This window comes from Myotis davidii, unplaced genomic scaffold, assembly GCF_000327345.1.
Source record: "Myotis davidii unplaced genomic scaffold, ASM32734v1 scaffold69, whole genome shotgun sequence".
Lineage (NCBI taxonomy): Eukaryota > Metazoa > Chordata > Mammalia > Chiroptera > Vespertilionidae > Myotis > Myotis davidii.
The window spans coordinates 2185297-2210889 of NW_006300363.1; the positions used below are offsets into that span (position 1 = coordinate 2185297).

General features: G+C 43.6%; 1 protein-coding gene across 4 annotated transcripts in view; it reads left to right on the top strand.

The window, feature by feature from the left end:
- The window catches only part of PITPNC1 (phosphatidylinositol transfer protein, cytoplasmic 1), a 262521-nt gene that overhangs the window by 150563 nt on the left and 86365 nt on the right, over window positions 1-25593 (top strand). For all 4 annotated transcript variants that reach the window (XM_006776677.2, XM_006776678.2, XM_006776676.2 and 1 more), the window contains 2 exons: window positions 11783-11871; window positions 12731-12738. In XM_006776677.2, the coding sequence (XP_006776740.1) occupies window positions 11783-11871; window positions 12731-12738 (97 nt within the window). The remainder of the gene's footprint in view (window positions 1-11782; window positions 11872-12730; window positions 12739-25593) is intronic.

Genomic DNA, 25593 nt, shown 5'->3' on the forward strand with positions numbered 1-25593 from the left:
ACTCTTTATCCCATGAACACTCTTTATGCCCACGTGCAGCTTCTCCAATTGGCCCATGTGTGATTATTCAGAAAGCATTCCTGACACAATAGCTGGATGTTGCCCCCGGTTTATTCCCTGAACCATTGTCTGTGCTTTGACCATCGTTCAAGCCGTATTTGGATCCCACAAGGCCTCCACGCTCCGACAGGCTGAAGTGGACTGTTCCTTCTTCGTGGAGAGTTTGGGTCCTGTCACTAGGTGTGTGGAAATCTCTCAGTGAAGCCTTGGGCTGCTTAAACCAACGTGTTCTTTTTTTTGTTTTGTTTTTGTTGTAAATCCTCACCCAAGGATATTTTAAAAAAATATGTTTTATTGATTCCAGAGAGGAAAGGAAAGGGAGAGAGATAGAAACATCGGTGATGAGAGAGAATCATTGTTCGGCTGCCCCCTGCACACCCGCTACTGGGGACCGAGCCTGCAACCTGGGCCAGGAATCGAACCTCGACCTCCTGTGTGGTTGGGCCACACGAAGATATTTTTCCATTGATGTTTAAAGAGTGGAAGAGAGGGAGAGAGAGAAACATTGATATGAGAGGAGATTGAACCTGCAACTGAGGTACATGCCCTTGACTGGAATCGAACCTGGGACCCTTCAGTCCACAGGCCAGCCCTCTATTCACTGAGCCAAATCAGCTAGAGCTAAACCAACATGTTTTAATCTGCTTGGGGATGCAGTACCAGGGATTTCCTGAGTCACGATGAAATGCAAATTAGATTGGTCCCATTCATCTTCTTGGAGCTGTGAATTCCCAGGGTTTGGAACCAGTTCAGCCTCTAGCCAGCTGTTGATTTGCAGGAGTAGCTGAGCCCTAGGTCTCTCCTGCGGATGGCTTCCTTACAGAGAGAGGTTTCTAAACATGCTGCTTTGGCTTGTTAGTGCAGATGATATAATTCAAATGTAGAGCCCAGATCATCTCTGTATAGCAAAGAGAAGTAAGTGAGATGTAAGAAAACAGGTACAGTTATTGCCTGGGGAATGTTCTGTATTTACCAAATTCTAGAAGAAATTTTAGAAAACTTGACTTTTCCTAAAACAGAACAAGAAGTATCCAGCTGTCTCTGTCATGTCTGTTTTCTTTATCAAAAATATGGTATTTATTTTAAAGGAGAATAATAAACAGCAGTAAGAGGGAAATTTGTTATAAATAGAATATCTGGATTTCCAGGAATAAGTACCAAAAAGATTAATGTGGACCTTCCCCCCACCTCGTATGACAAACACAGGATGAAATATAACAATATAAAGCGGAGTTCCAAACAAAGAAAGGGAAATCCTCAGGTACGAGAAATAAAGAGGAAGCTCAAACCAGAACGGAAAGCAGATGAGCGAACGCTAAGGAAGCCGGAGGCAGTCAGAACCAAGTGAGGCCTGACATCTGAGAGGTGCCACACCCATAGGGCACAGATATATGGCCTTGGCTTATGCAAATGGGAGGTGGAACTGAGACTTGTGCATAAAAATAATTTTTGAACCTGGGTGATGTGATTCAGTGATTGAGCAGTGATCTATGAACCAGGAGGCCACAGTTCCATTCCCAGTCAGGGCACATGCCCGGATTTCGGGCTTGATCCCCAGTGTGGGGCATGCAGGAGGCAGCCAATCAATGAGTCTCTCTTCATTGATGTTTCTATCTCCCTCTCCCTTCCTCTCTGAAATCAATAAAAAATATTTTTTTAATTATTTTTTACAATAAAAGACAGAGAGGTTACAAGGACTCATACTGAAAGAACTACTAAAGGATGTACTTGAAATAAAAGGAACTTGAATCCAAGAAGGAAGAGGGGAGGGTCTAGAAGTAATAATCAACAAGAAGTTGGTAAACATCTGGGCAAATCTGAATGAGCATAGAATGTTTTAGAAATATTAATGATGAATAACTGTGGGTATGTTCATGGAATTTAAATAATAGACAGTAATAGAAGATGAGAGCATAATAATTATAGTAAAAACACTCTTAAGTTGCAAATATTATTTAGGAAGAAGAGGGAAATGTTGATTCGTTTAAACTTTTGAAAGGCAAGTGTGCATATTCAAAATGTAAAGGTGACCTCTGAAGGAGCAGGTATATACTTGTAAGTATTTAACTTCCAAGAGAAAACTTGATCAATTCAAGAGAAGGCGGAGGAAGAACAAAGAGAATCCTGCAAAAAATATAACTAGAAAACAAATTTTGATGATAAGATAAATCAAAATACATCAGTGGGCACAGTAAAAGTATGCGAATTAAATCCTAAACCTCAACCTAGAGCAACAAATATATGGCAACACTGACAAAATCATAAGTAGCCTAAAGTTATAGTGGAGGATTTTAACGTAATATCAGTTTAACAGACTGAGACACAGAGAGAATATACACAACAGAATGGCAAGCTTAATCCAGTGGACATTACTACATCCTGGAACCAGTATGCTTTTCAAACACACACGAAAATGTACAAAACCTGACTACAAACCAGGCCAGAAATCTATCTCAACAAATACCAGAAAAATCACGATCATGGAGATCCTGTGGGCTGATTACAAAAGTAAATTGATAACAACAACAAAGAGTTTTTTCATCATTTAGAAAATGTAAGCATTCCCAAATAATTCATGGGTTGAAAATATCAGATACCCACCTTCCCGACCACCTTTGCAGCAAGGGGAGGCCAAACCACCTAGTTCCAGCCAATGAAATACAAGATGTTCAAGAGAGACATGCTGTGCTTCTGGGGAAGGGGATGAAATGGATGGTGACAGCTGGGAAGGCAGTGAGCAGTACCTACCACGTGAACCTTAACATCAAAGCTGAACAGTGTCAGTACAAAAAGGGCACTTATAGACCCATCTCAGTGAAGACATGAATATCCTATATAAACCATGAGCAGATCAGACACCTCAGAATGTAATAACAACAATAAATCATGACTTAAATAAAATTTATCCTTGACTGTTAACATCAATATGAGAATTCAGCAAGATTTTTGGGTATAAACTCCACATCAGAAATCACTAGCATTATTATTATACAGCAGGAACAATAAATGGGAAACAATGACTTTTTAAAATTCTACTTATAATGGAAAAAGAAAGCTAAAGGTACGCAGTAACAAATCCACAAGATATACAAAAACTTTTTGGAAAAAATATGAAATGTTAGCAGAGGACATTTTAAAACTCCAGACAAAAGGTAGCATTCATTCATGGGCGGGAAATGCTGTATTGTAAAGTTGCTGTCAGTTCCCAAATCAATCATACATTTAATGCAAATGTAATTAAAATGGCAACAAGGTTGTTTTTAAAATAGAATAGAGAATATAATCCTAAAAGTCCTAATTACTATAGCTTTATAAAGAGCCTTGATATCTGGTAGGGCAAGTCCCTCCTAGTTATTCTACTTTTCTAAAATTGTTCATATAAATTTTAGAATTAGAAACCAAAGTGGCATGAAAAATGACTGAAGAAACCAAGAACGTTTAACCTAGAAAACCTAGATAATGGATAAAACTGGATAATGGTGTAGTTAGGGGGCAAAGAATTAGGCCTGTGTGTTCTATAAGACCCCAGGAGGGCCGATTGGACAAAGACCAGTTGGTGAGAATGCCAGGGAGAAATCTCAGGCATTCTCACCCATTTAGGGACGAAATAGCAGTAGGCAAGCCATGGGAGAGGGCAGTAGGGTGCCCCGTGGTCAGTTATGCTGTCACGGCGGGGTCCTGAGAATGAGCGGAACCCAGTCTTCAGGCTGTCCATGAGCAGATTCAAACATCAAATAAGCAGTTAAACTGTACAGCCTTTCAGGTCCTTTTCAACCTGAATTTTCTATGCTCAAAGCAAGTTTCAGACATTATCCTGACTCTTCTCCAGCATACATAAATGAGGAACCAAGAACTTACAGTTCCCTTTGTACAAATATAAACTAGGTCCATCCTTTTATCATTTAAAAGGTTCTGGGCATGTATGGAAGAGTACGCATCAGGTATTTTTAGAAGCAGGTAGATTATGGTTTAGTAAGAAAGAGAAAAATTGACGAGTGACATAACCATAAAGTAACAAATAGTTCTATAATCATAAAAGAAAATCAAACCCATTACTTTGTGGCTACAAACTTGAGTTAACCCACCTCAAGTTGACCCATGTCCTCCAGTGCCCATTTAATAATGTACACAGAAATATCATTGTCCTCTGGACCTGAATTCATGAGGTGGCAAAATAAGCCAAATCTTATTCAGAAGTTGCTTCTTAAATTTATTATCCAAAGCAACTACTGGAGATACTGGAAATACTCAAAGCCTGTGTAGTCAGGACCTACTTTCTGAGTCTGTCTTGAATAGAAAGGACATTTCAGGGAAGGATGTTGGTGGCCCACAGAATTATCCAGATGCTTGAGACTGGGTAGCTCCCAGGGGCCAAGGGCAGCATTGATGAGAACCACCTTTAAGTGGAGTAAGACTGTTTCATTCTGTCATCACCCCCACACGCTGCCATGTCAAGGTCCAAATTGTCCCTTTTTTCTTTTTATCACTTGTCCCAACATTCTAAAATAAGTATCCCATTGAGCTCCCAGTCCAAGCCTGAGCCCCCCTGAGTGGGGAGAGGAACTTCCAGCTGGTTTGCAAAGCACTGCAACGTTACATATTCTCACCAGCAGCCCATGAGGGTCCCGATTTCTCTACACCAAGCATGTCAAACTCAAAGGCTAACACGGGCCACATAAACAAGGTTTAAGTTTATGTGGGCCACAAAAAAACAAAAGCTTCAATTTTCATAGAAACATAGGTTTATTTTGATAGAGACATGCTGAATACAAGGGCTGAAATAAACGAGTAATGGTTAACATAAATAAAGGCGCGTAAGGGAAATGAATGCAACACGATGATAGTAATCAGTCATTAGCGAATGGTGTAGTTCGTTATTAATAATTATGTATAACAGGATATTGTAGAAATTAAGTTATGAAATTTTTATTAAAACATTTCTTACATACCGTTATGTTGGCTGGGCCACAAAAATATTCGTTGCGGGCCGCGAGTTTGACGTGCCTGCTCTACACGATCAGCAACATTTATTATTGTCTGTCTTTTTGGTTATAGCGATCCTAGTGGGTGTGAAGTTATATCTCGCGGTTTTGACGGGCATTCATGTCCCTAATGCTTTTCATGTGCTCATCAGCCATTTGTATTTCTTCTTTGGAAAAATGCCTATTAAAGTCCTGTGTCCTCTTTAATTTGGTAAGATGTCTTTTATAAGGGCCTTTTATCCCTTCATTACTTGCTTTCATCTCCCAGGGTTGCTCTAGCCTCTGGCCCTTCCTATAACATCTAATACACTGTTGGGTGTGCAGTACATTTTGGCGGTTGCCTAATACATTTAGGACATCACATTAGTGCTGATACATTAGTGCATTTGGTTGTTGTCCTTATCCAGTTTAGTTAACCAAATAACTTGTCTTAAAAAATTCTGGCATCCAGGGAAAGGAGGCAAGATACTCCTCAAACTCTGGAATAGGGATTCTAAATCAAACCTGTAGCCCAGAATCACGTGAGGTGATTCTTTTATCCCTTTTTATTTCCTTTTCATATTTAGCACCTCTCCAATCCCTTCCCATTGAGGGGTGGGAATCGGTGGGGGTGGGGGTGCCTTGGAGGAAAGATGAAGCCTATTTTAGGCTTGTTTTTCAGTCATGAAGTGACATGTTCTTCCCTACCACGGCTGCTGGATTAATTAGGCTATGCTGGCAGCTGCCAGTCAGGGAGGGTTGCCAGCTTCCAACAGTGAGTCCTCCTAATGCCTCAATCAGTTTGCAGAGAGAATGTTTCTCTTGCTATGTGTCTCCTACCTTCCAGGGCAACCTCTTCTGGACTCAAGCATCTCTGGGTAGGAGAAGGTACAGCTTCCACAAGCCATGAATCCTGTTTAACTGGACAAGCAAAGCCACCAGCTGGTGGCTCTACCTATGAGCTCATCGGTAGAGCTTTGTTGCCATGGCTTGGGTCTGTCTTTCACATTTCCTCTTCCTGTTCTCCCAGATCTTCCCCAGAGTAAGAGCCCAGTGCCCCGAGCTCATGTGCCTTTGGGGGGCCCACCACCTCGGCCACAGGTCATAGAAAAGTGTCAGAGCCAGAGATTCTGACTTCAGAGCTTATATCCATGCTATTTTTAAAGGCTCTTCATGGTCATTATTTGGCTTTTGTATATCCAGACGCAATCTTCATTCATTCAGAAAATATTTATTGAGCATCTGCTATGTGCCACGTGCCAAGGCCCCATTCTAGGTCAGGACAGGCAGCTCTGAGCAGAACAAAGCCCTCTGCCCTGGTGGGGATAGACAGTCATGGGCAAACTACGGCCCGCGGGCCGGATCCGGCCCGTTGGAAATGAATAAAACTAAAAAAAAAATGACCGTACCCTTTTATGTAATGATGTTTACTTTGAATTTATATTAGTTCACACAAACACTCCATCCATGCTTTTGTTCCGGCCCTCCGGTCCAGTTTAAGAACCCATTGTGGCCCTCGAGTCAAAAAGTTTGCCCACCCCTGGGCTAGCATGTAGTCACAGTATCTAAAGTCATTGCATACCTTGGAATACTTAATCTTCTATATAAATATATATTTAATATGCTATTAGATAAATTATTCAATTAATAATTTTATATACACACACACACACACACACACACACACACACACACATACTGGACTTCTTTCAGGCATACTTTTTAGTGCTTACTATTCTGTTCTGGCCCCACCTCAATTCTTAAGAACATGCCAGGCATTCACACAATGATGGAGCCCTCAGCTACTCCCATGGGAAATCACAGAAACAATGTTTAGCTAATTATTAGGATCTTAGTGTCCAGTTCAGTGGTCTCCCATCTTCGTCCCTTTTTAAAAAATATCTATGTGTTTATTGATTTTGTTAGAGAGAGAGGAAGGAAGAAGGAGAGAGAGATAGAAACATCGATGATAAGAGAGAAACATCAACTGGCTGCCTTCTGTACACCCTACTGGGGATCAAGCCCACAACCTGGGCATGTGCCCTGATCGGGAATCAAACCAGCGACCTCTTGGTGCATGGGATGATGCTCAACCAAATGAGCCACTCCAGCCTGGCCATCTTTGTTCCTTGATGGCTGATGTTGACACATGTGGACTGCTCCTCTGGGTCCCCCACAGCATGCTGGCCACATGTCCCTCACACTGTCCAAGCAAAGCCCTCCTAAGAACCTGCGCCATATAGGCCTCTTCCCGGAATCCCCGCATCAGTGTCCCGTTCATTCAGGAGAGCGGTGGTGGTATCCAGGAACCTCTTGTGAGGGAAGCCGGCAGCCCCGCCTCTTGCAGGTGATGGCTCCAGTCTGAAAACTGCTCATCTCTCTGCTGCCATAGGAAGAATTACATTACTAGCAGAACTAAAAGACCAGCCAGAAAAACCATTAGGAAGAGTACAGCAGCTGCAGAAGAAGTGTAGAGACCTCAGAAATTACTGTATGTGGAACTGGATAGGAATAATTGATTATTATCCAAAAATTGTCAAATGGACCAGTGGGAAATGAGGACACGAAGGCAACTAAGTCCTTTTATTTTTTTTAAATGTGTTTTTATTGATTTCAGAGAAAGAAAGGGAGAGGGAGAGAGAGAGAGAACAACATCGATGATGAGAGAAAATCATCAACCAGCTGCCTCCTACACGCTCCCTACTGGGGATCGAATCCAGGCCCTGGGAATCGACCATGACCTCCTGGTTCATGGTTCGATGCTCAGCCATTGAGACATACCAGCCAGGGCAGCAGCTAAGTCCTTTTAAAGTCATTTAAGTGAGCTGCAGTCAGCGCTGACAGTGGCAGGGTTCTTCGGGTGCGCTCTGCCGGGGAACGTCCTGAGCGAAGCACTGTTTCGTGAACTCGGGAAGCCTGTCTCTCTGCTGGGAATGTTGACATCCAAAATTTCCAGTTAAGACCATTGGAAATCTGGTCCCTGTTGAGAAAATTAGATTAGACTCCACTTAGATCACATTTGGCCTAATGATGTTTAGTACCTCCTGGGGCCCAATATCCCCCAATGTGCATTAATTGTGAAGAGAGATTATATGTCATGAGGAAATGCGGTGATAATCTGGATTATAAAATACCAGAAGCTTCTAATGGAGCGGGATGTTTATGTTTCAGTTTCATAAATTCTTTACGAAGGAGATAAACACTTTTAACCTGAGTGTTCGGATTATGCCTGCCTATGGGGCCTTCTTCTCGGGTCAGTTGTGATTCAGGGAAACCGGGAGAATGTATGAAGGCTGCGGTGACTACATTCACTTAGGTCCAGGCTGGGTTTCTCAGTCTTGGCACTGTTCATATTGGGGCCAGATAGTTCATTGTTGTGGGCACTGCTCTGTGCATTGTAGGATATTGGGCAGCATCCTGGGCCTCTAGACAGCAGCAGCAGCCCTCCACCCACCCCTCCCAGTCGCGATCACCAGAAATGTTTCCAGACTTTATCAGATGTCTCCCCCCACCCCCAGGGGGGCTGCAAAATCCCAACCCCCACCTGCCATTGAGAATTGCTGCTTTAGGATGACCTACCAGCCATCCCCGTTTGCCCAGGACTGAGGAATTTTGCCTGTGGGATTTCCAGCGCTAAAACCAAGGCAGTCCATGCAAACCGGGAAGAGTTGGTCACCCAGCTGTGTCGCTGATACGTTCTACATCATACCAAAGTTTCAAAGTAAGAACCCAAACATCTTGAAAAGTCTGTCTTCCACAAAGGCCTTTGGGGAACTTGGTATCATTTCACAGCAGCATGCTTTGCATTATGGTAAAGCCTTTAGGGACAGATGCCCGTCTTTTCCCTCAGTGTCTCTAAACCTGGGTCGGGGTGAGAGGGGCCATGGGGAGCTTCGGTCCTAGCCAGCGTCCCAGGAGGACATGCTTGGAACCATGCCGCCTTTCTGGGAAGAGAGGCTCTTGTTTGACACCTAGTAGTGCGCTTGAATGACAGACGTCTCCTTAGAACTGTAGGCGGTGTGACAGGATACATCGTGAAAGTGACAGCAACAGTGGGGACTAATTTAATTCCATTTTTGCTTGCAGCCCTGATAAATCATTACTGCAGGGAAAACTAAATTTTACTTTCTCAGACCAGAATGATTTGAATAATGATGTGCTCTGGGGAAATTGGGGCCTGAGAGAAGGTCTGTTCATGGGCTTAAAAATATTTAAACTGAAGTATCAGAGAACTCGTTACAGAAGCCTCCTGTGCCTGGCCCGGTAAATGACTCGCACCAGAAGGGCCTCCCTCCCACACTAATTAGAACAGTCGCATAAAATCATACCAACCATCATGGCTGAAGGATTGTGTTTTTTAGGGTGTCTCACTGGAAAAGGTAATTGACTATAGGGCTGTGTACCCTGCAAGAGCTGGTGAATGAATCAGCTAAAAATAAGGATCCTAGACTCTAGAATCCTGACCATTTACACAAATGGAACAGTCTCCATGTGAATGGAAAATCGCCAGTGTCTTTCATGTTCCTTCCAGAAAATGATTGCTGCTTAGGAATGTGCTTATGCTGGGAGGCTTATTAAATGATACAGGGAATGAATTGTGGAGGAAGGGGACTTGGGTCTCAGAGGGGCATGCCTGAGGAGCCTAATGGATCTGGGGAGGGGTGCAGTGTAGATGGATCACCGCTCCCAAGGAAGACAGTGAATAGGGGACCCCCAGTGCTGGTAGGGAGCCATAGGTGCTTTGTCTAAGCTAAACAATGCCTCGCCTACTTTGGGGACAGCCTGCAATCCTCTTGCCTGTGAGTATAATCCACCCTCCCTATACTAATTGCCATATCACTCTGGAATTGGGGGCAAAGAGGAGGGAACACAGAGGAAGTTTTGCTTATGACCCACACAGGACATCAGCCCCAGAGTGCTCCCACTTCAAGGACTGAAAGAATAAATCACAGGCAGAAGCTATAAAAACGCCTGTCGGGAAGCAGCCTTCCTTTTGAGCGGTGTGAGTGTAAGGTAAATGAGCAGTTACCGCAGAGATGATTTCCTAGGAGTGAGGCGTTCTGCATTAGAGCAGCAAGAAGGATGGTTATGTGAATTCCGAAGCTGCTCCGGCTCGCTCTCCACGGCCCACCTGAAGCAGTGGGCTTCGTCACCGTCACCTGGTTCAGGGGAGCGTTCATCTCCCCTTTGTTTTAACCCTGAGAAATGGCCCAGAGCTTTGGGTTAGATCCAACCGGCCAACCATTGAAAATACACATTTGTCTTTTAAAGAGCAAGTCCTGGATACTGTCAGAAACAGGAGAAACAATCGGAGAAGACATTCAAGGTGCACAGTATTTTGCTGGCCCTGCTTGTCATTGAATTCCACGTCCGGAGGGATTAGGGATTTGGGATTCTGGAAGCGTGATTCCCTCACCGCCCCCTTTCCCAGCTCTATCAGCTTGGAATTTAAAACTGCCCCGTGGCGTTCTCCATTGCCAACATGCAGCCCCGAGGAGCTGCGCGCCTGCGTCATCTCGCTGGTCTCATGTACTGCTAGACGTCGGCGTCCCAGACCCCAGCTGTGGGCACCAGAATAGGAGAGACAGGAAACCCCAGGGTGTACTGCTGAGGGGAAATAAAATTGTGCCGGGATATTTAAGGAATATAGAATACTGTATATTTAAATATAATATTTAAGGAATTCTCTAGGCCTGTCCTTTGCTGTGGAATTTGCCTCTGAAGGGAAACAAAACTTAATTAGCCCTTGGTTTACAAAAGGTGTTGGGACCTGTGCACTTGAGTTTTCTCTGTTTAAAGAATCTGTTTTCTGTACATGCCTGCCTGGGTCCCTGCTCCAGAGGCACCACTCTGTCATATTAGTTTTGTAAGGCTGCAGCAGCAAATTGCCAAAACTGGGTGGCCGGAAACAATACAAATGTACTTCTGTTCTGGAAGCCAGAAGTCTAAAACTCAGGCATCAGCAGGGCTGAGTCCTTCTCCATCAGCAAGGCTCTGAGGGAGAATCTGTTTCCTGCCTCTCTTCTGTCTTGGGGGATGTGCGGCAGTCCTTGGCTTGTAGCTGCATCCCTCCAATCAGTCTCCACCTCCGTCTTCACATGGCCTTCTCAAACCTAGGGAGACTTTGCCTTGCAAAAACTCTATTTTCAAATCAGGTTAAATTCACAGGTTAGGAGGTGGATACGTCCTTGAGGGAAGATGCAATCAACCCTATAGTCGTGAAGGGGTTATATTATGTTTCTCTTCGCATCTCTGAAGTTGCTACTCTCTGTTGCTTTAGTCCACTTTCAAAAAACATGGCTCATTTGGATTGTTAAGCTGACATCTGGCTTTAACATTTGCCACCCCTCCCCCTGCCCCATATTCTCGTTTAAACACCTTCATACTACTTCTCCCGCCCTATCACTCCTAGTAGACAAAGACCAGGCTGGCCAAACACTTTAAACATAGCACCTCCCAGCCACTGAATTCCCATGTCCTTGTAAATCAGATCTGAGAGGACAGGCTTCCAGTCCTATGAGGTACCCCACACTGGGCTCTAACCTTCTGCCTTCACACATTTGAGGAGCGGGTGAATATGCACAGAAAACCATAAACTGCGGGAAGGACCAGAGGGATGGGAAGGGTGGCTGCCGAGAGAAGGGCTGCCTCAGGACTCCTCCACTCTCTAGCCCTCAATTCATCCAGAAAGACAGGGCAGCATAGCAAGGCACTGACAGACTCTGATGGTCTTTTCTTTTTCTTTCTTTCTTTCCTCTTAGCAAACTGCCTAGTTGGGCCAGAGCTGTTGTTCCCAAAATATTTTATGTTACAGAGAAGGCTTGGAACTATTATCCCTACACAATTACAGGTAAGTCCTTTGTGCAGCCAGGATGTTACATGTAGCACTAAGACCTCACATGGTCAGATTTCACTGATTTCGGGTTTGTTATCCCAGCAGAGACGTGAGAGACGCGTACCGTACAGTCCTTTCAAGTATTCGCTTTTCCTAGAAGGGGTGGGGGTGTTAAGCTAAGCCATTTCACTTGCCTTTTAAAGTGATTTTTCAAGTAATTTTGGGGTATGGCTTATTTTGACTTATTTGTTTTACAGCACCCCCTATCCCACCCCGCACCCCCACAAAGAACACCTTGGCTATAATTTATGTAAAAGAGTCTGTCAGGTCTCTCTGTCCTAAACTGCAGCATAAGACATATCTATGCTGATACTGAACTAGAAACTGTGGCCAGAAAATTTAGAAGGTTTCGTTCCTGCCCTCAAACACATGAAAATTCAAGACCCCACTTCAATATCATCATAACAAGCTCTTCTTATTGGTTCTGAGAGCTGCTTTTCCACTTAAAAGATTGCCTGTGTGGTTAATGAATTGCTCTACTGGAATTATTAGTCTTTAATTTTGCTTTTATAATGCCAACTCTTTGGTTTTTAATTAGCCACAAACCCGTAGGCTAATTGAATTGTCTAACAGTCCTTATCAGACCAACCACCAAAGTACCATATGAAAGAATTTCAAGAGCAAACATAAAGCATTTAATATTTATAAAAGTTTAATTTTGGAAGGTTTTTTTTACCACATTTTTAATAATTATAATGCACTAGTATATGTTAGTTCTGTGGTTTTCTATTGCATATTAGTGTGGTCTAAATCATCATTTTTTTCTCTCTCTCTCTTTTCCCCCCCTTTTTTCCAAATGAACATCTGGGACCAGAATACACAGTAAGTTTTATTTAATCATTTTGAAATATTCAGCATATGATCAGTAGATTAATTGGGACTGCCCTTGTATTTCTCATCTTACCAATTTAATAAAAATATAGAGGAATAATTCAGAATCAGAAATATTTAAATGTTGGCTATTACGTAGTTATATATAATGCAATAACCTGACTGTTTTCATTTGTTCCAGAATATGAATGTTAATTTAAAATGCCTTGAGAGTTACTTTGCATAATTAACTTTGCTTGCATTTTTAAATAGCTTGGCTGTTCTACTTGTGATAGTTCACTATAACAGAACAGCTTCTAGAAACATGGTATTAAAGAGATGATGCTTCTTATCAATGGAAGGTAGGGTTTATATCTAAAGGGGGTGGCCTTATCCCTTACAGAAGAACCTTGAAACTAGAAAGACGCACATTCAAACTATTTTACTCAGAGCTCTGGATTGGACCGTCTCTGTGGCTTGATAAAAACCATTTAATTTCTTCTTGTTCTAAGAGCCTCTGGAGCCATTTCCATTTTTAAAAAAGGACCCTATAACACATTGTGTTGTGGTATTTTCATTGTATCATTTCCCCAGTGGCCAATAGGTCAGACTGTCATAACAAGAAAATAGTAGTAAAAAAAGAAAAGAAAATGGTTAACTGAACTGTGATGGAGTTGAGTTTTTGGTCTTTTGTGGGTTTTTTTGTTAATCCTCCCCCGAAGATATTTTTTCCATTGATTTTTTTTTTAGAGAGAGTGAAAAAGAGGGAGGGCAAGAGAGAGAGAGCGAGATTGAGAGATTAGTTGTTTCACACACACTCCCTGACCAGAGCTGGGGATTAAACCTGCAACCCAGGTATGGGCACTTGATGCAGGGGTGCGGGGGTGCGGGGGTTGTTGGGTCTTAGTCTGCTTGAGATGCATAATTAATTCCACAAACTCAGTGGCTTAAACAACAGACATGTATTTCTCACATCTGGAGGCTGGAAGTTCAAAATCAAGGTATTGGCTGCTTCGGTTTCTGGTGAGGGCCCTCTTCCTGATTTGCCTAAAGCAGTGGTTCTCAACCTTCCTAATGCCGAGACCCTTTAATACAGTTCCTCATGTTGTGGTGACCCCCAATTTCATTGTTATAAATTGAACATAATTAAAGCATAGTGATTAATCACAAAAACAATATGTAATTATATATGTGTTTTCTGATGGTCTTAGGCGACCCCTGTGAAAGGGTCATTCGACCCACAAAGGGGTCTCAACCCACAGGTTGAAAACCGCTGGCCTAAAGCCACCTTCTTGCTGTGTCCTTACACAGCAGAGAGAAAAAAATCAAGCTTCCTGTTCTATTGTTATAAGGGCACTAATCCCATCATGAGGGCCCCACTCTCATGACCTCATCACCTCCCATAGTCCCTATCTCCAAATATCATCACATTGGGGGTTGGGCTTCAACCTGAATTTGAGAGTGGGCCCACAATTCTTACATACCATGCTCATTCCAGGCCCAGTAGCTAAATGATGTCACTGGATCCTGGCCACCTGGACACATGGAGGCCAGGGCAGGGCAGCTCTGAATGTCAGTTCAAGGTCCACATTTCATTCTCCATAGGGAAGCAACTAATCCACTTTTGTTTTCCATCCCAAATATAGGACAACTTTTCTTTCTCACTCCAGTGGCCGGGGGAGTCTGGGCTTCTCTCTCTGGCTGCAGGTGCACTCCTTCCCAGTGACTCAGGCTCAGCTGTGTCCACAGGGTCTGCCCCCCAGGATTTACAGCAGATGTTTTCTATTGTCTTCATCTTTTTTCTTGTTTTACATGCTTTTTCATTGGGCTCTTTATCCCCTGATCCTTTAATCCTAAATAGCTCTTCTTGATGTCATTCCAAGCTTTATATATTTCCTGTCTGTGCCCCAAAGCACAACTTCCCCGATGTCAGACTTCCAATTTGGGTCACCAAGCCCTACCCCTCCCTCAGGGAAGCCAGAGTGGTGTTTCTTTTCATAGGATTAGCCCAGAGCGATGTTTGTCTATTCCTAGGCTCCCCTCGGTCTTATATGTGACTCTCCAGCCTATTACTGAGACCTCATGCTGCCCTCATTTGTGACAAAATCCAGCCACGAGAACTTTCTGTTTAGGGTCATCATCTAGGGTTTCCACGTGATCACAGTTATAAAGACATTCAGGCTTCATCACAGTGAGTGACTGCATGTGTTTAGGATTATGTGGAAATGTGATTTGCCCAGGAAATGGAAAAATATATCTTTAGCTTGGTTGTAGGAAAAAATCTTAATTATACAATAAACAAAAAACTACACAACGACAGTTCTCCAGAGGACAGGCCATCTAAGAGCCCTTCAGAACCTGCTGGTCCTTCTGAAGTTTGAAAAGTCACAAAGGAAGGTGCCCGAGGAGCCTGGCTGCCTTCCAGAGCAGCTGACTTTGTTTTTCTCGGGCTAAAAAAAGGCAGCGCTGGAGCATGGACATAGCTCAGCAGCATCGATTCAGCCTCGGTAACAATGGAGGGGGAAGAAACGGATTTTCTTCTCATTTGTAAGAATTTGACAACCTAAGCTATAGTAAGTCGATAGGAGTGACCTAGAATATTATATATATTCTGTTATGACCGTCCTATTCCACCAAAACATCTTTTTTTTTAAAGCAATTTAGTTGCCTTTCTCTCACCACTTCATTTTCTTTTTTAAAATTTTTATTGATTGATTTTTAGAGAGAGGGGAAGAGAGAAACATCTCTTTGTTCCACTTATCTCTACATCCATGAGTTGATTCTTGCATGTTCCCTGAGAGGGATTGAACCTGCAATCTTGGTATATCGGAATGACATTCTAACTACCGGAGCTGCTTGACCAGGGCCCACCAAAACTTCTTTTAATAAGAATTTGCAGGAGAGGTGATGATGCATGGGAAGTCCTTTCTGTTAGAATAGCTGGCCGTTACCCAGGGAGCAAAGGTAGGTGTGGGTTGTCCAGTGTTACCCAGCATTTAAATTATTTAGTTAAAAGAGGTAGAAAAAGTGAATTCTAATAGACCAGGAAGAAGGAGATGGCTGTTTTTTAAAAATTAATCTTGATTGTTGAAAGTATTACAGGTGACCCATTTTTTTCCCCATTGACCGACCCCTTCTAAGGAAATGACTCTTGAATGAGAACCTCAAACAGTACTGAGCCATGATGAGAGATGGGGCCATTCAGAGTTGGTTTTATTGAGCCTGGAAGAATCAGGGCTGCTCACAGCTAGGGATGGGCCATCAGTCACCCTAGATCAGCGGTCGGCAAACTCATCAGTCAACAGAGCCAAATATCAACAGTACAACGATTGAAATTTCTTTTGAGAGCCAATTTTTTTAAACTTAAACTATATAGGTAGGTACATTGTTATTAACTTAATTAGGGTACTCCTAAGGCTTAGGAAGAGCCACACTCAGGGGGCCAAAGAGCCGCATGTGGCTCGCGAGCAGCAGTTTGCCTGCCATGGCCCTGAACTCAGGTTATTTTCCCAGGAGTAGCAATCGATTGAGGTATTTTTCTGAAAGCAGCTAGCTGTCATGGACAGGAATTCCACTTGCAATTTTGGCCTCATCAGCTTCCCTGATAATTGAAAGAACTGATGGGTGCTGATGACCACTACTCTCCAGCCCTCTTTTCCTTCCGCTGCGATCCCGCTAAGGGTTATTACCAAACTAGGAAATAGGCACAGGTCCAGGGAAGATACATTATTACACCAGAACTCTAAGTTTAGTCTTGTCTGGAAGGAAATTAGAGGTCAATTGGTCCATCTCAATGACTCTGTCAGCTAAGAGAATGAAGGTCCCTAAGTGTTTCTTCTTTGGGATCATGAAACCAGAGGTTGTGATGGGGGTTAGAAAAATAGGAAGTAACTTTTTTCTCATCAATTCTAGAGGGAGAAGGGAGAGAGAGAAATATCAGTGTGAGAGACACCTCAATTGGTATGTGCCCTGACCAGGAATTGAAACTGTGACCCTTCAGTGCATGAGCAATACTAACCAACTGAGCCACACTGGCCAGGGCGAGTAGGAAATTCAGTTACATCGCAATTAACTGAATATCCAGGGCAATACATAATTTTGTGTGGGGTAAAGGAAAAATATTCCTTCTTAGAAATGGGAACATATGAGCTGGGACCTGTTAGGGACCAGGCCAAAGAAAGTCCTCCAGTTGGAGACATTGATGAGCAAGATAGCAATTAGGCCAGAAGAGGACCTTCCTAGAGAAGATGGGTGAAGTCAGTGGAGCCATGGATCATGGCATGAAGCTGGTGTCCTAAATGGAGCCAGAATGATCAAGTTCAAAAATCTTCAGAGCTCAAGATAATTTAGATGGAAACAACCTAGTACCATTTATAACAATCATAAAGACGGTGTATAGCCTATTAAGTAAGGGAAACACACTGGGTTATACAGTTAAACAGATTTTTGGTATTGCAGGACTTCTCAGAGCCTTTACTAGTCTAACATATATTGTGAATCTCCAAAAGGGAGCTGTATCATGAAACATTTGCCACACTTATTTGTCCCTGTGACCTTGGATTTCTCAAAGCCAGTCTTCTAAAACTTAGGGGAACTCCAGAAGCTTCTCTCAGGGTCAGAGCCATGATTTGCTCAGTAACCAGGCCAGTGGATCAGTTATATTTTGGTTAATGTCACTTTTCTCTGACACTTAAGTGGGCTAATACGTCACCTGAGGATTATTGTTACTCAAATGCCAGTTTTTGAAGAACTCCCAACAAATGAAAATTTTTTTAAAGAATGAGAACCTAGAAGTTCCTTTTTAAGCCGTCTGATTCTGTTAGACCACAAAGCAAAGACAGCAGCATATTAGGATGACATTGAGCTTATGCATTCTGACTTATTTCAGAAAATGAACTGCTTATAGGGGTGAACCACTTGCCACCCAGCCTCTTCACAGATGTGCCTTGGTCCTGTGAAGGACTGGAATTTATTTTCATACCTCAGCACCCCAGTAGATGAGCATCTGGTGAAGCAGGAGCCTTGGAACATCAGTCAGTGTTGTCTGTCTGATTTATCCCATGTCCATTTGCTCTAGCTGTTCCCAGGCTCTTTGTACTTCAAAGAAAATTAATTCAGCCAGGGGGCGGGCAGAGGGGGGGGTGGCGAGGACAGGGAGAGAATAGAGAATAGGCTTCTCTATCCTAACATAGCATTTTTAAATTGTTTATATTTTTAAATATCACTCAGAATGACTTTACAAAGGGCAATCATCAGAAAAAAATATTTGTTTAAAGGAATTTTCCATAGAAGATTTTACCAGAAAATTCTCCTTTCCTTGTTTTCTGTTTTCCACCTAAAAATTGGCTTTCTCTTTCTATAGTTTGTTAATGTCTATGGAGTTGTGTTCAAGTTAGTGAGGTCAGAATAATACAACTGGAAAAATTTCGTGGGGCAGATTGCTATAAAAATAAAATAAAATGCACATAACTATAGTTGTGCTAATATATTAAATTTTAGTGATTAAAGTCATTGCAAAATTGCCCTATATCTTTTGACCTTTCTAATCACTATGATTCTCTGAACTACGTGATAGTATATATTTAAGTGAGGAATTTGCCCAGCTGGTTAAAAGGGAGATTCTTTTAGTTTTTAACTGAATCTGGAAGTTTCCACACTGGCCATATGATGTATTTGCTCCCTCTCCCTCCTCGCCTTGCTTCTCCAGTGGGTGCTGTTACTCATCGTGCCAGAGGATGGGAAGAGGCCCCATCAATGAATGAACTACTGAATGAACAGAAGCTTCTGTGCAGGGTGCAGGCTGATGAGAAGCAGCCGAGAGGCTGACGTTCATTTCCTCACTGAGGACTGGACTACACGTAGCTGTTTTCCTGCTCTATTTCCATGCTCTGCCTTCCTCTCAACCCACCCACTTCTCTTCCTGGTCCACAGCTCTTGGAGACATTTTTCTTCCTGTGCTGCCTATATTTGGGAAAAATTTTCTCTGGCTTATCCTCATCTCTAGTATTTACATGCAATTCCTGTTCTTTGCTTTAAAATTCTTCTACTTTTTAAAACATCTCCACTTGGGTTCCTTTTCTCACTTCTCTGGAACTATGTTCTTTGCCATTTTTTCCCAACTACCCTGTCACTATTTACTACCCATGTTATCTGTGGATAAAGTCATATATGGCCCCCGGAACCCAGAACAGTAAAGGAAACCCAAATATCTCCTGTTATTTCCTTTGCATTTTTTCCTGTATGATGACCGAGATTCTGAGTAGATGGGAGACAGACAGACAGACAGACACCTTATTGAAATCATTATGTGTATTAAAGATATTCCCTGCACAAAAGAGAAGTTTTATATATGTTACCTTATTACTTTAGGGCCAATTTTCTATCAAACTGGAAGGATAGCCCGTCCAGCATGGCTCAGGAGGTCATGGTTCGATTCCCGGTCATGGCACATGCCCAGGTTGCGGGCTCAATCCCCAGTGTAGGGTGTACATAAGGCAGCCGATTGATGATTCTTTCTTATCATTGATGTTTCTCTCTCTCCCTTCCTCTCTGAAATCAATAAAACTATATTTTAAAAAAATAAAATAAAATGGAAGGATAAAAATTTCCTGATGAAGAATAAATTTAAAGATACTTTAAGATCTAGATGTCTACCAACTGCCTCTATATATAGACTCACCACCGACCATCCTCTGTTTTACAAACAGCACAGCCCAGATTTATTATTATTCCTAGATAATAATAAACCCTACACTCCAGGCCTGACTTCCCTACTCCCATGGAGCATTCTGGGTATAAGTCTCTTGTTAGTGAGATATGGAACATTTGCAGATCCAGTTTTATTAATGATCCCATCTCAAACTGAAATTCCCTGGATGGCCTTAGATTACATTTAATATGACAACAAAGAATACGGTACCAGAGAATCGATGTCTTCAGGGGAATTCCATTAGAGAAAAGGTCAGGTCTGTATAGAGCTTAATTGATAGCAGGGAACATGTGTTGCGTGGAGTTGGAACAAGATGGCCAGGGAGGAATGCATTGAGTTCCAGATGAAAGCTAAAAGGAAATGATCTTTTAAAAGCATATGAATACTTCATCTACCCCAGGCCAGCTTCTCAACTCTTCCATTTAACTTTCTTCATTCCAAGCCTTCCATATAAAGTTTGCCCTCAGATGTGGAAGGATAATAGCTGGTGATCTGAAATGAGGCATTGAGTTATAGGGCTCAATCACTGGTTTTTAAACTTTCCTTTTCTTGGTCCAGGAGGTTCCTTGGACATGCCCCACTGGCCACCATGTCGCTTCATAACATTCTATTTGAAGAATAAACTCTGATGTCACTTAAATGTAGCTTGAACTATTGAACTGTGTCACCTCTCAGATCCTGCCCTGTGTTAAAACTCCATGAACAACACTTGAAGTAGTGATTGCCAAACTTTCTGGATTTTTACCTCCTCCATCTACTTATCAGTGCTCTTATAATATGCTCTTCTTTAAGTTAAAGTGGACTAAAATTAAGAGAATTTTTAGAACGTCTTGTGATTTCCATTACACATAATAGAAGTTGGGATATAATTGATGTGTTTATTCACTTTTTTATTGGATTTGAATTTTTCTGATTACTGGAAATAGATTTTTATTGTAAAATCCAAACATTATAAAAATGTATAGCATAGAAAATAAAAGGGCCCCATAATTCCCACTGTTCTCCATAATATTTTGATGTCTATTTCTCTATTTTTTTCTGCGTAATATATTAACCATTGATGGGTGTGGTTTTTTCTCTTTTTACAAAAATAGGATTATCCTGTTTTACACTTTGCTTTTTTTAATAGCCTTAGAGTCCACCACAGTGTGCTTAACCAGTCTTCTCCTGTTGGACTTGGGTTTTGTTCATGTCTTTTTTTTTTTTTTTTTTTTTTTTACAGAGAGGAAGGGAGAGGGATAGAGAGCTAGAAACATCGATGAGAGAGAAACATCGACTAGCTGCCTCCTGCACACTCCCCACTGGGGATGTGCCCGCAACGAAGGCACATGCCCTTGACCGGAATCCAACCCGGGACCCCTGAGTCCCCAGGCCGACGCTCTATCCACTGAGCCAAACCTGTTAGGGCTGTTCATGTCTTTTATAGGACCAAAAGTGTGGTCATGAATGCTTGTTCATTTGTCATATTTTTTTACACTTGAGAATTCGTGCCCTTCCTGGAGTTCTGGGTAGGGATTTAAAAACACTTCCACAGTAGGAACTAACTTAAGCCATCCTATTAGCACTTTGAATTTCCGAAGTAAATAATTATTTCTCCAGTTTATTTTTCGGGTAATTCCTCTTTTCCTTCTTTGGGTTTATTTGAAGCAAGGACATCTATCATTTGACAGATGCACACACACTTATTTTCTCTGCTCAGTGGCCACAGGGCATACTGAGAAGCAAAGCCTGTGCCTTAGCCCTCATAACCCCCGACTGAGTACTCAACTACACTAGAAATACTCATGTACCTTATATATCAAATACTTCCAACAGAGCCTGATGCTAGTAAGTACAGTATCATCACTACCTCAGTGTTGGGTCATGTCTGACTGGACATGGAGAATGCTGACAGTGTTTACCTTGGGTCATCATTTTGACCCAAAACTTCCTGGGGTTAAGAAACGCCTGGGCCATAGGAGGAGAACCTGGAACCCTCAGCAAATCAGCAGGAGAGGGGCCTGGAATCTGTTTTTAGCAAGCCCACTAGGTGAGGCATTATTAGGTAAGTTTTAGAAATACACTGTTAGAGAATATATGATTTTGTTTTACTTGGTAAACTGGTGTAGGGTGGGAGTAATACCTGTTCGAGTACAGTTTTCCTCATACACTGGGAGCTGTGCAGGTATAGGATGACAATAGTGATGATCTTCAAAGTGAAGGGTGTACATTCTTCTAAAAGTTTTGCCACTGCATGCTCCTGGGGTGCAGAACACTTCACAAGCCTCAGACTCCTGCCCCACCCCCATTCTCCACGGCCACTAGCCCCTCTCCCTCTGCAGTGTGGAGACTGCAGCCAGGGCTTCCAGCACCATCCAGAAACTGACGGTGGAATGCTCAGCCTGTTTGTCCCTTTCTCTTTAAGACTTGCTTGCATTTAGTTTTGTTCTAAGTGTTTCTTATTGCCAGAGCAACCCTAATCAATCACCAGACTAAAAATAGCTCTTTCATGTTTCCAAAGCATGTCTGTAGTGAATTGGAAATTCAGCTCTGCCATGCATTCTGCATATGCTGCTTCCGTTTCCCGACACTGAACCTGGGCGTGCTTTGTCTGGAAATTATTCTTGCAGAGGCCCAGGTACTTCACTCATCTTTCCTGGCATTCTTCCTGACTGCAGATTCCCTCATCACTTCCAAAAGACACAAGTTCTAGCATTTATATGTTCAGCAGAGAACTGCCGAACTGTCGTTTTTCTGCACTTTTTGGTTTTATTATTTTACATATATATACTAGTGGCCCAGTGCACAAAATTCGTACACATTAAAAGGGGATTAATTAGAGGAAATACTTTAATGTTGCTATTTGCCCTTTCTCTATAATCGAAGTGTCAGAGATGAAAGAAAATTAATAAAATGTATATGAAAATCTTCCTCCTGTCAGAGTCTGGGGGTGCACCGCAGGACCCAGAGTCAAGTCCCTGCCCACCCATGGTGCCTCAAAATTGTGAGAGACCCAGACCCAGCTGGCCCCACCCCTGTTGGGCGAGATCCAGACCTGGCCAGCCCCACTCTTGTCAAGCCCAGCCGGGCAGGGGATGCAGCCTCAGGTCCCCTGGTCTGGCACCGGGTGGTGGATGCAGCCTCAGGTCCCCCATCAAGCCCCACTGGGGGGGGGGGCACAGTCTCAGGTCTCCTGTCAAGCCCCGCCTGGCGGGGGCACTCAGCCTCAGGTCCCCCAGCACACCCTCATGTCCCTCGGCCTGGCACCAGGGAGGGTGGCACGGCCTGAGGTTCCCGGCCCGGCACCAGGGTGGGGGGTGCACCGTGATATCTCCCGTCAAGCCCCACCAGGCCAGGGGCACAGCCTGAGGTTGCCTGGTGCTGGGGTGGGGGGCACAGCCTGAGGTTCCACAGTCTGGTGCTGGGGCAGGGGGTGCAGCCTAGGGTCTCCTATCAAGCCCCACCAGGCAGGGGGTGCAGCCTCAGGTCCCTACTGATTGCTGGTTAAGGCTCATTACGGGAACTTGGCTTCTGCTGTGGGTGCAGCCATCTTGTGTTATGGAAACCCCGCCTCCGCTGTGGGCGCAGCCATCTTTGTGACAATGTGACAGTCAATTTGCATATTCCGTCTTTATTAGATAGGATATTTATTGATCTCAGAGAGAGGAAGGGAGAGAGAAATAGAAATATCAATGATGAGAGAGAATCATTGATCGGCTGCCTCTTGTACACCCACACTGGGGATCAAGCCAGCAAATCGGGCATGTGCCCTGACTGGAAAGTGAACTGTTCATAGATTAATGCTCAACCACTGAGCCATTCCGGCCCGGCCATTTTTTAGTTTTAGGTGCTAGAGCTTTCTCAGGTACTGGATGATCACTTTATAGAAAGGGGTTCATGCCGGCAGGTGGTTGCCACTGGGTTTGGAAGGCAAAGGAAAGATGCACAGATCCTGGCTGCTGAGGAAGCTGGTTGTGGCAGGGAGCAGGTGACAGCAATACTAATAAAACTCTTCTGGGTAGGGAGGATCCAAGTGAGAAAATCAAAAGAGGAAATGACAAGAAATCTTTTGTCTTATTTCCCAAATTTCTCCATGACACCACTACTATTTTTAGGGCGTTGAGGGCAAAACAAACTCTGGATATAATGAAGTTAAGGTTCCTCTAGCCACGCTGCTCTTGTAGTCCAGAAGACAGAGAGAAAGAAAGACTTTTCATGAGAAAAAATTTAGATTCAATGGGCCCAAAAAAGGGGCTGAAATGACTCATGCTGCTCCCCAGGCTCCAGGGCACGAGGGCACTTCACTGCCTGTCCCCTGCTTCATTACACTGCTCAGTCACCACCTGCCCTCTACCTGGAAGCAGGGTCATCAAGTGGGACCCTGCGGCTCCCAAAAGCTGTTGTGTGTTTGTTATGCTGATTCTTTTAAATGCTATTTCTTAATTTCTTTGCACCTCAGTTTTCATAATAAGACTGAGTGAACAAGCAAGCAGAAAGCCTTTAGATCTAGGAAAAAAGAAAGTACACAGAGATCCTGGTGGTAATGCTTGTTTCCCTGCACGAAGTTGGCAGGGAGTCTAGAGAGTGCTGGGAACAGGTGAGGAGAGAGGGCTGCTGTGCAGAAAAAGGAACTGCGAACTCTTCAGGAAAAGGAGGACAATGAGAGGGTGGACCTGAAGATGTAATGACGTCTTCAACAACAGAGCAGCTCAGGGGCCAGAGCCATGCTGAAGGTGAGCAAGCTCTGTGTCATGGCCACCACCCATGTCGTCGCCGCCCCAGAAAGCCCACAGCCTCCCAATGCATCCTCACACATACACAGCAGAGGCACTCCCACCCCAGCTCTGTTTTTCCCCCCAGGTAGCCTGTGGAATTTCATTCATGGGAAGGGGTACACCGGGATGGGCCCACATTTCTCAAGTGACTGCTCTAGCAGACACTGCTTGGTCTTGGACATGTGTTATATCATTTAATCCTCACCCTACTGTGAGGTTGGTATTGTCTCCATTTTATGGATGAGAACACTGAAGCTCAAGAGGATTAAGGAGTCTGCCCAAAGTCACAGTTTGTGAGAATAGAAGCTGGGGTTTGATCTAAAGTCTGCTTCACTCCAAAACCTGTATTTTTTCTACTGAACCACCATGCGTCCTCCTTGTGAGCTAGCCACATGCTACTGTACCTGGATGCCAACTAATGGCAAGCTTAGTGGTATCAGTTACTAGTAAATCTCACCCTAGACAATAAACAGTGGCCATCGATAAAGCAGATGACATCACAGGTGGAACTACTAAGTTAAAAAGAGTACGAATTCCCCATTTCCCTGCATGTGCTCCAGCCTCAAAGTGAGTCTACTTTACTCAGATGAGCCAAATGGGAGATTTGGAAAGGAGGCAGTGGTTGGATTCTGCAGGTTGGGTGTTGCATTGTTTTTCCATTGCTGTGTAACAAATTTCCCACAAATTTAGTGGCCTAACACATCGCAAATTTATCTCACATTTCCTTTGGGGCCCAGGTGAGGTGGGTCTTTGGCTCAGAACCTGACCAGGCTGAAATTGAGGTATCAGCCATGGCTCTGGGCTCATCTGAGGCACAGGGTCCTCTTCTACGCCCACTGGCTGTTGGCAGGGTTCCGTTCGTTTAGGCTGTAGGAAAGAAGTCCTGTTTTCTAGTTGTCTGGCCTCCAGGGATCACTCTCAGCTCCTCAGCTTCTAGACATGGCAGCTTACTTCCACAAAACCAACAAGGGAACCTCTGCTTCTTCTAAAAACAAGTCGCACAGCCCAGCCGGTATAGTTCAGTGGTTGAACGTCAACCTATGAACCAGTAGGTCATGGTTCAATTCTTGGTCAGGGCACATGCCCAGGTTGTGGGCTCGATCTCCAGTGGGGGGTGTGCAGGAGACAGCCAATCAATGATTCTCCCTTATCATTGATGTTTCTATCTCTTCCTCTTCCTTCCTCTCTGAAATCAATTAAAAAATATTAAAAAAAATAAAAAGGTGGGTTCCCAGACTTCTGCGTGGAGGAGCTGGAGAGACCCAAGGAAGACACAAGCAGGAAAGAGAAGCGAAGGGGAGGGATGAGAGGCACCCCCACACCCTCTCTGGCCGATAGCTGGGGGACCAGCCAGCATGTGGGTAGAGACTGGGCTGGGGAGGGCTGCTGGCTCCGTGCCTGTGG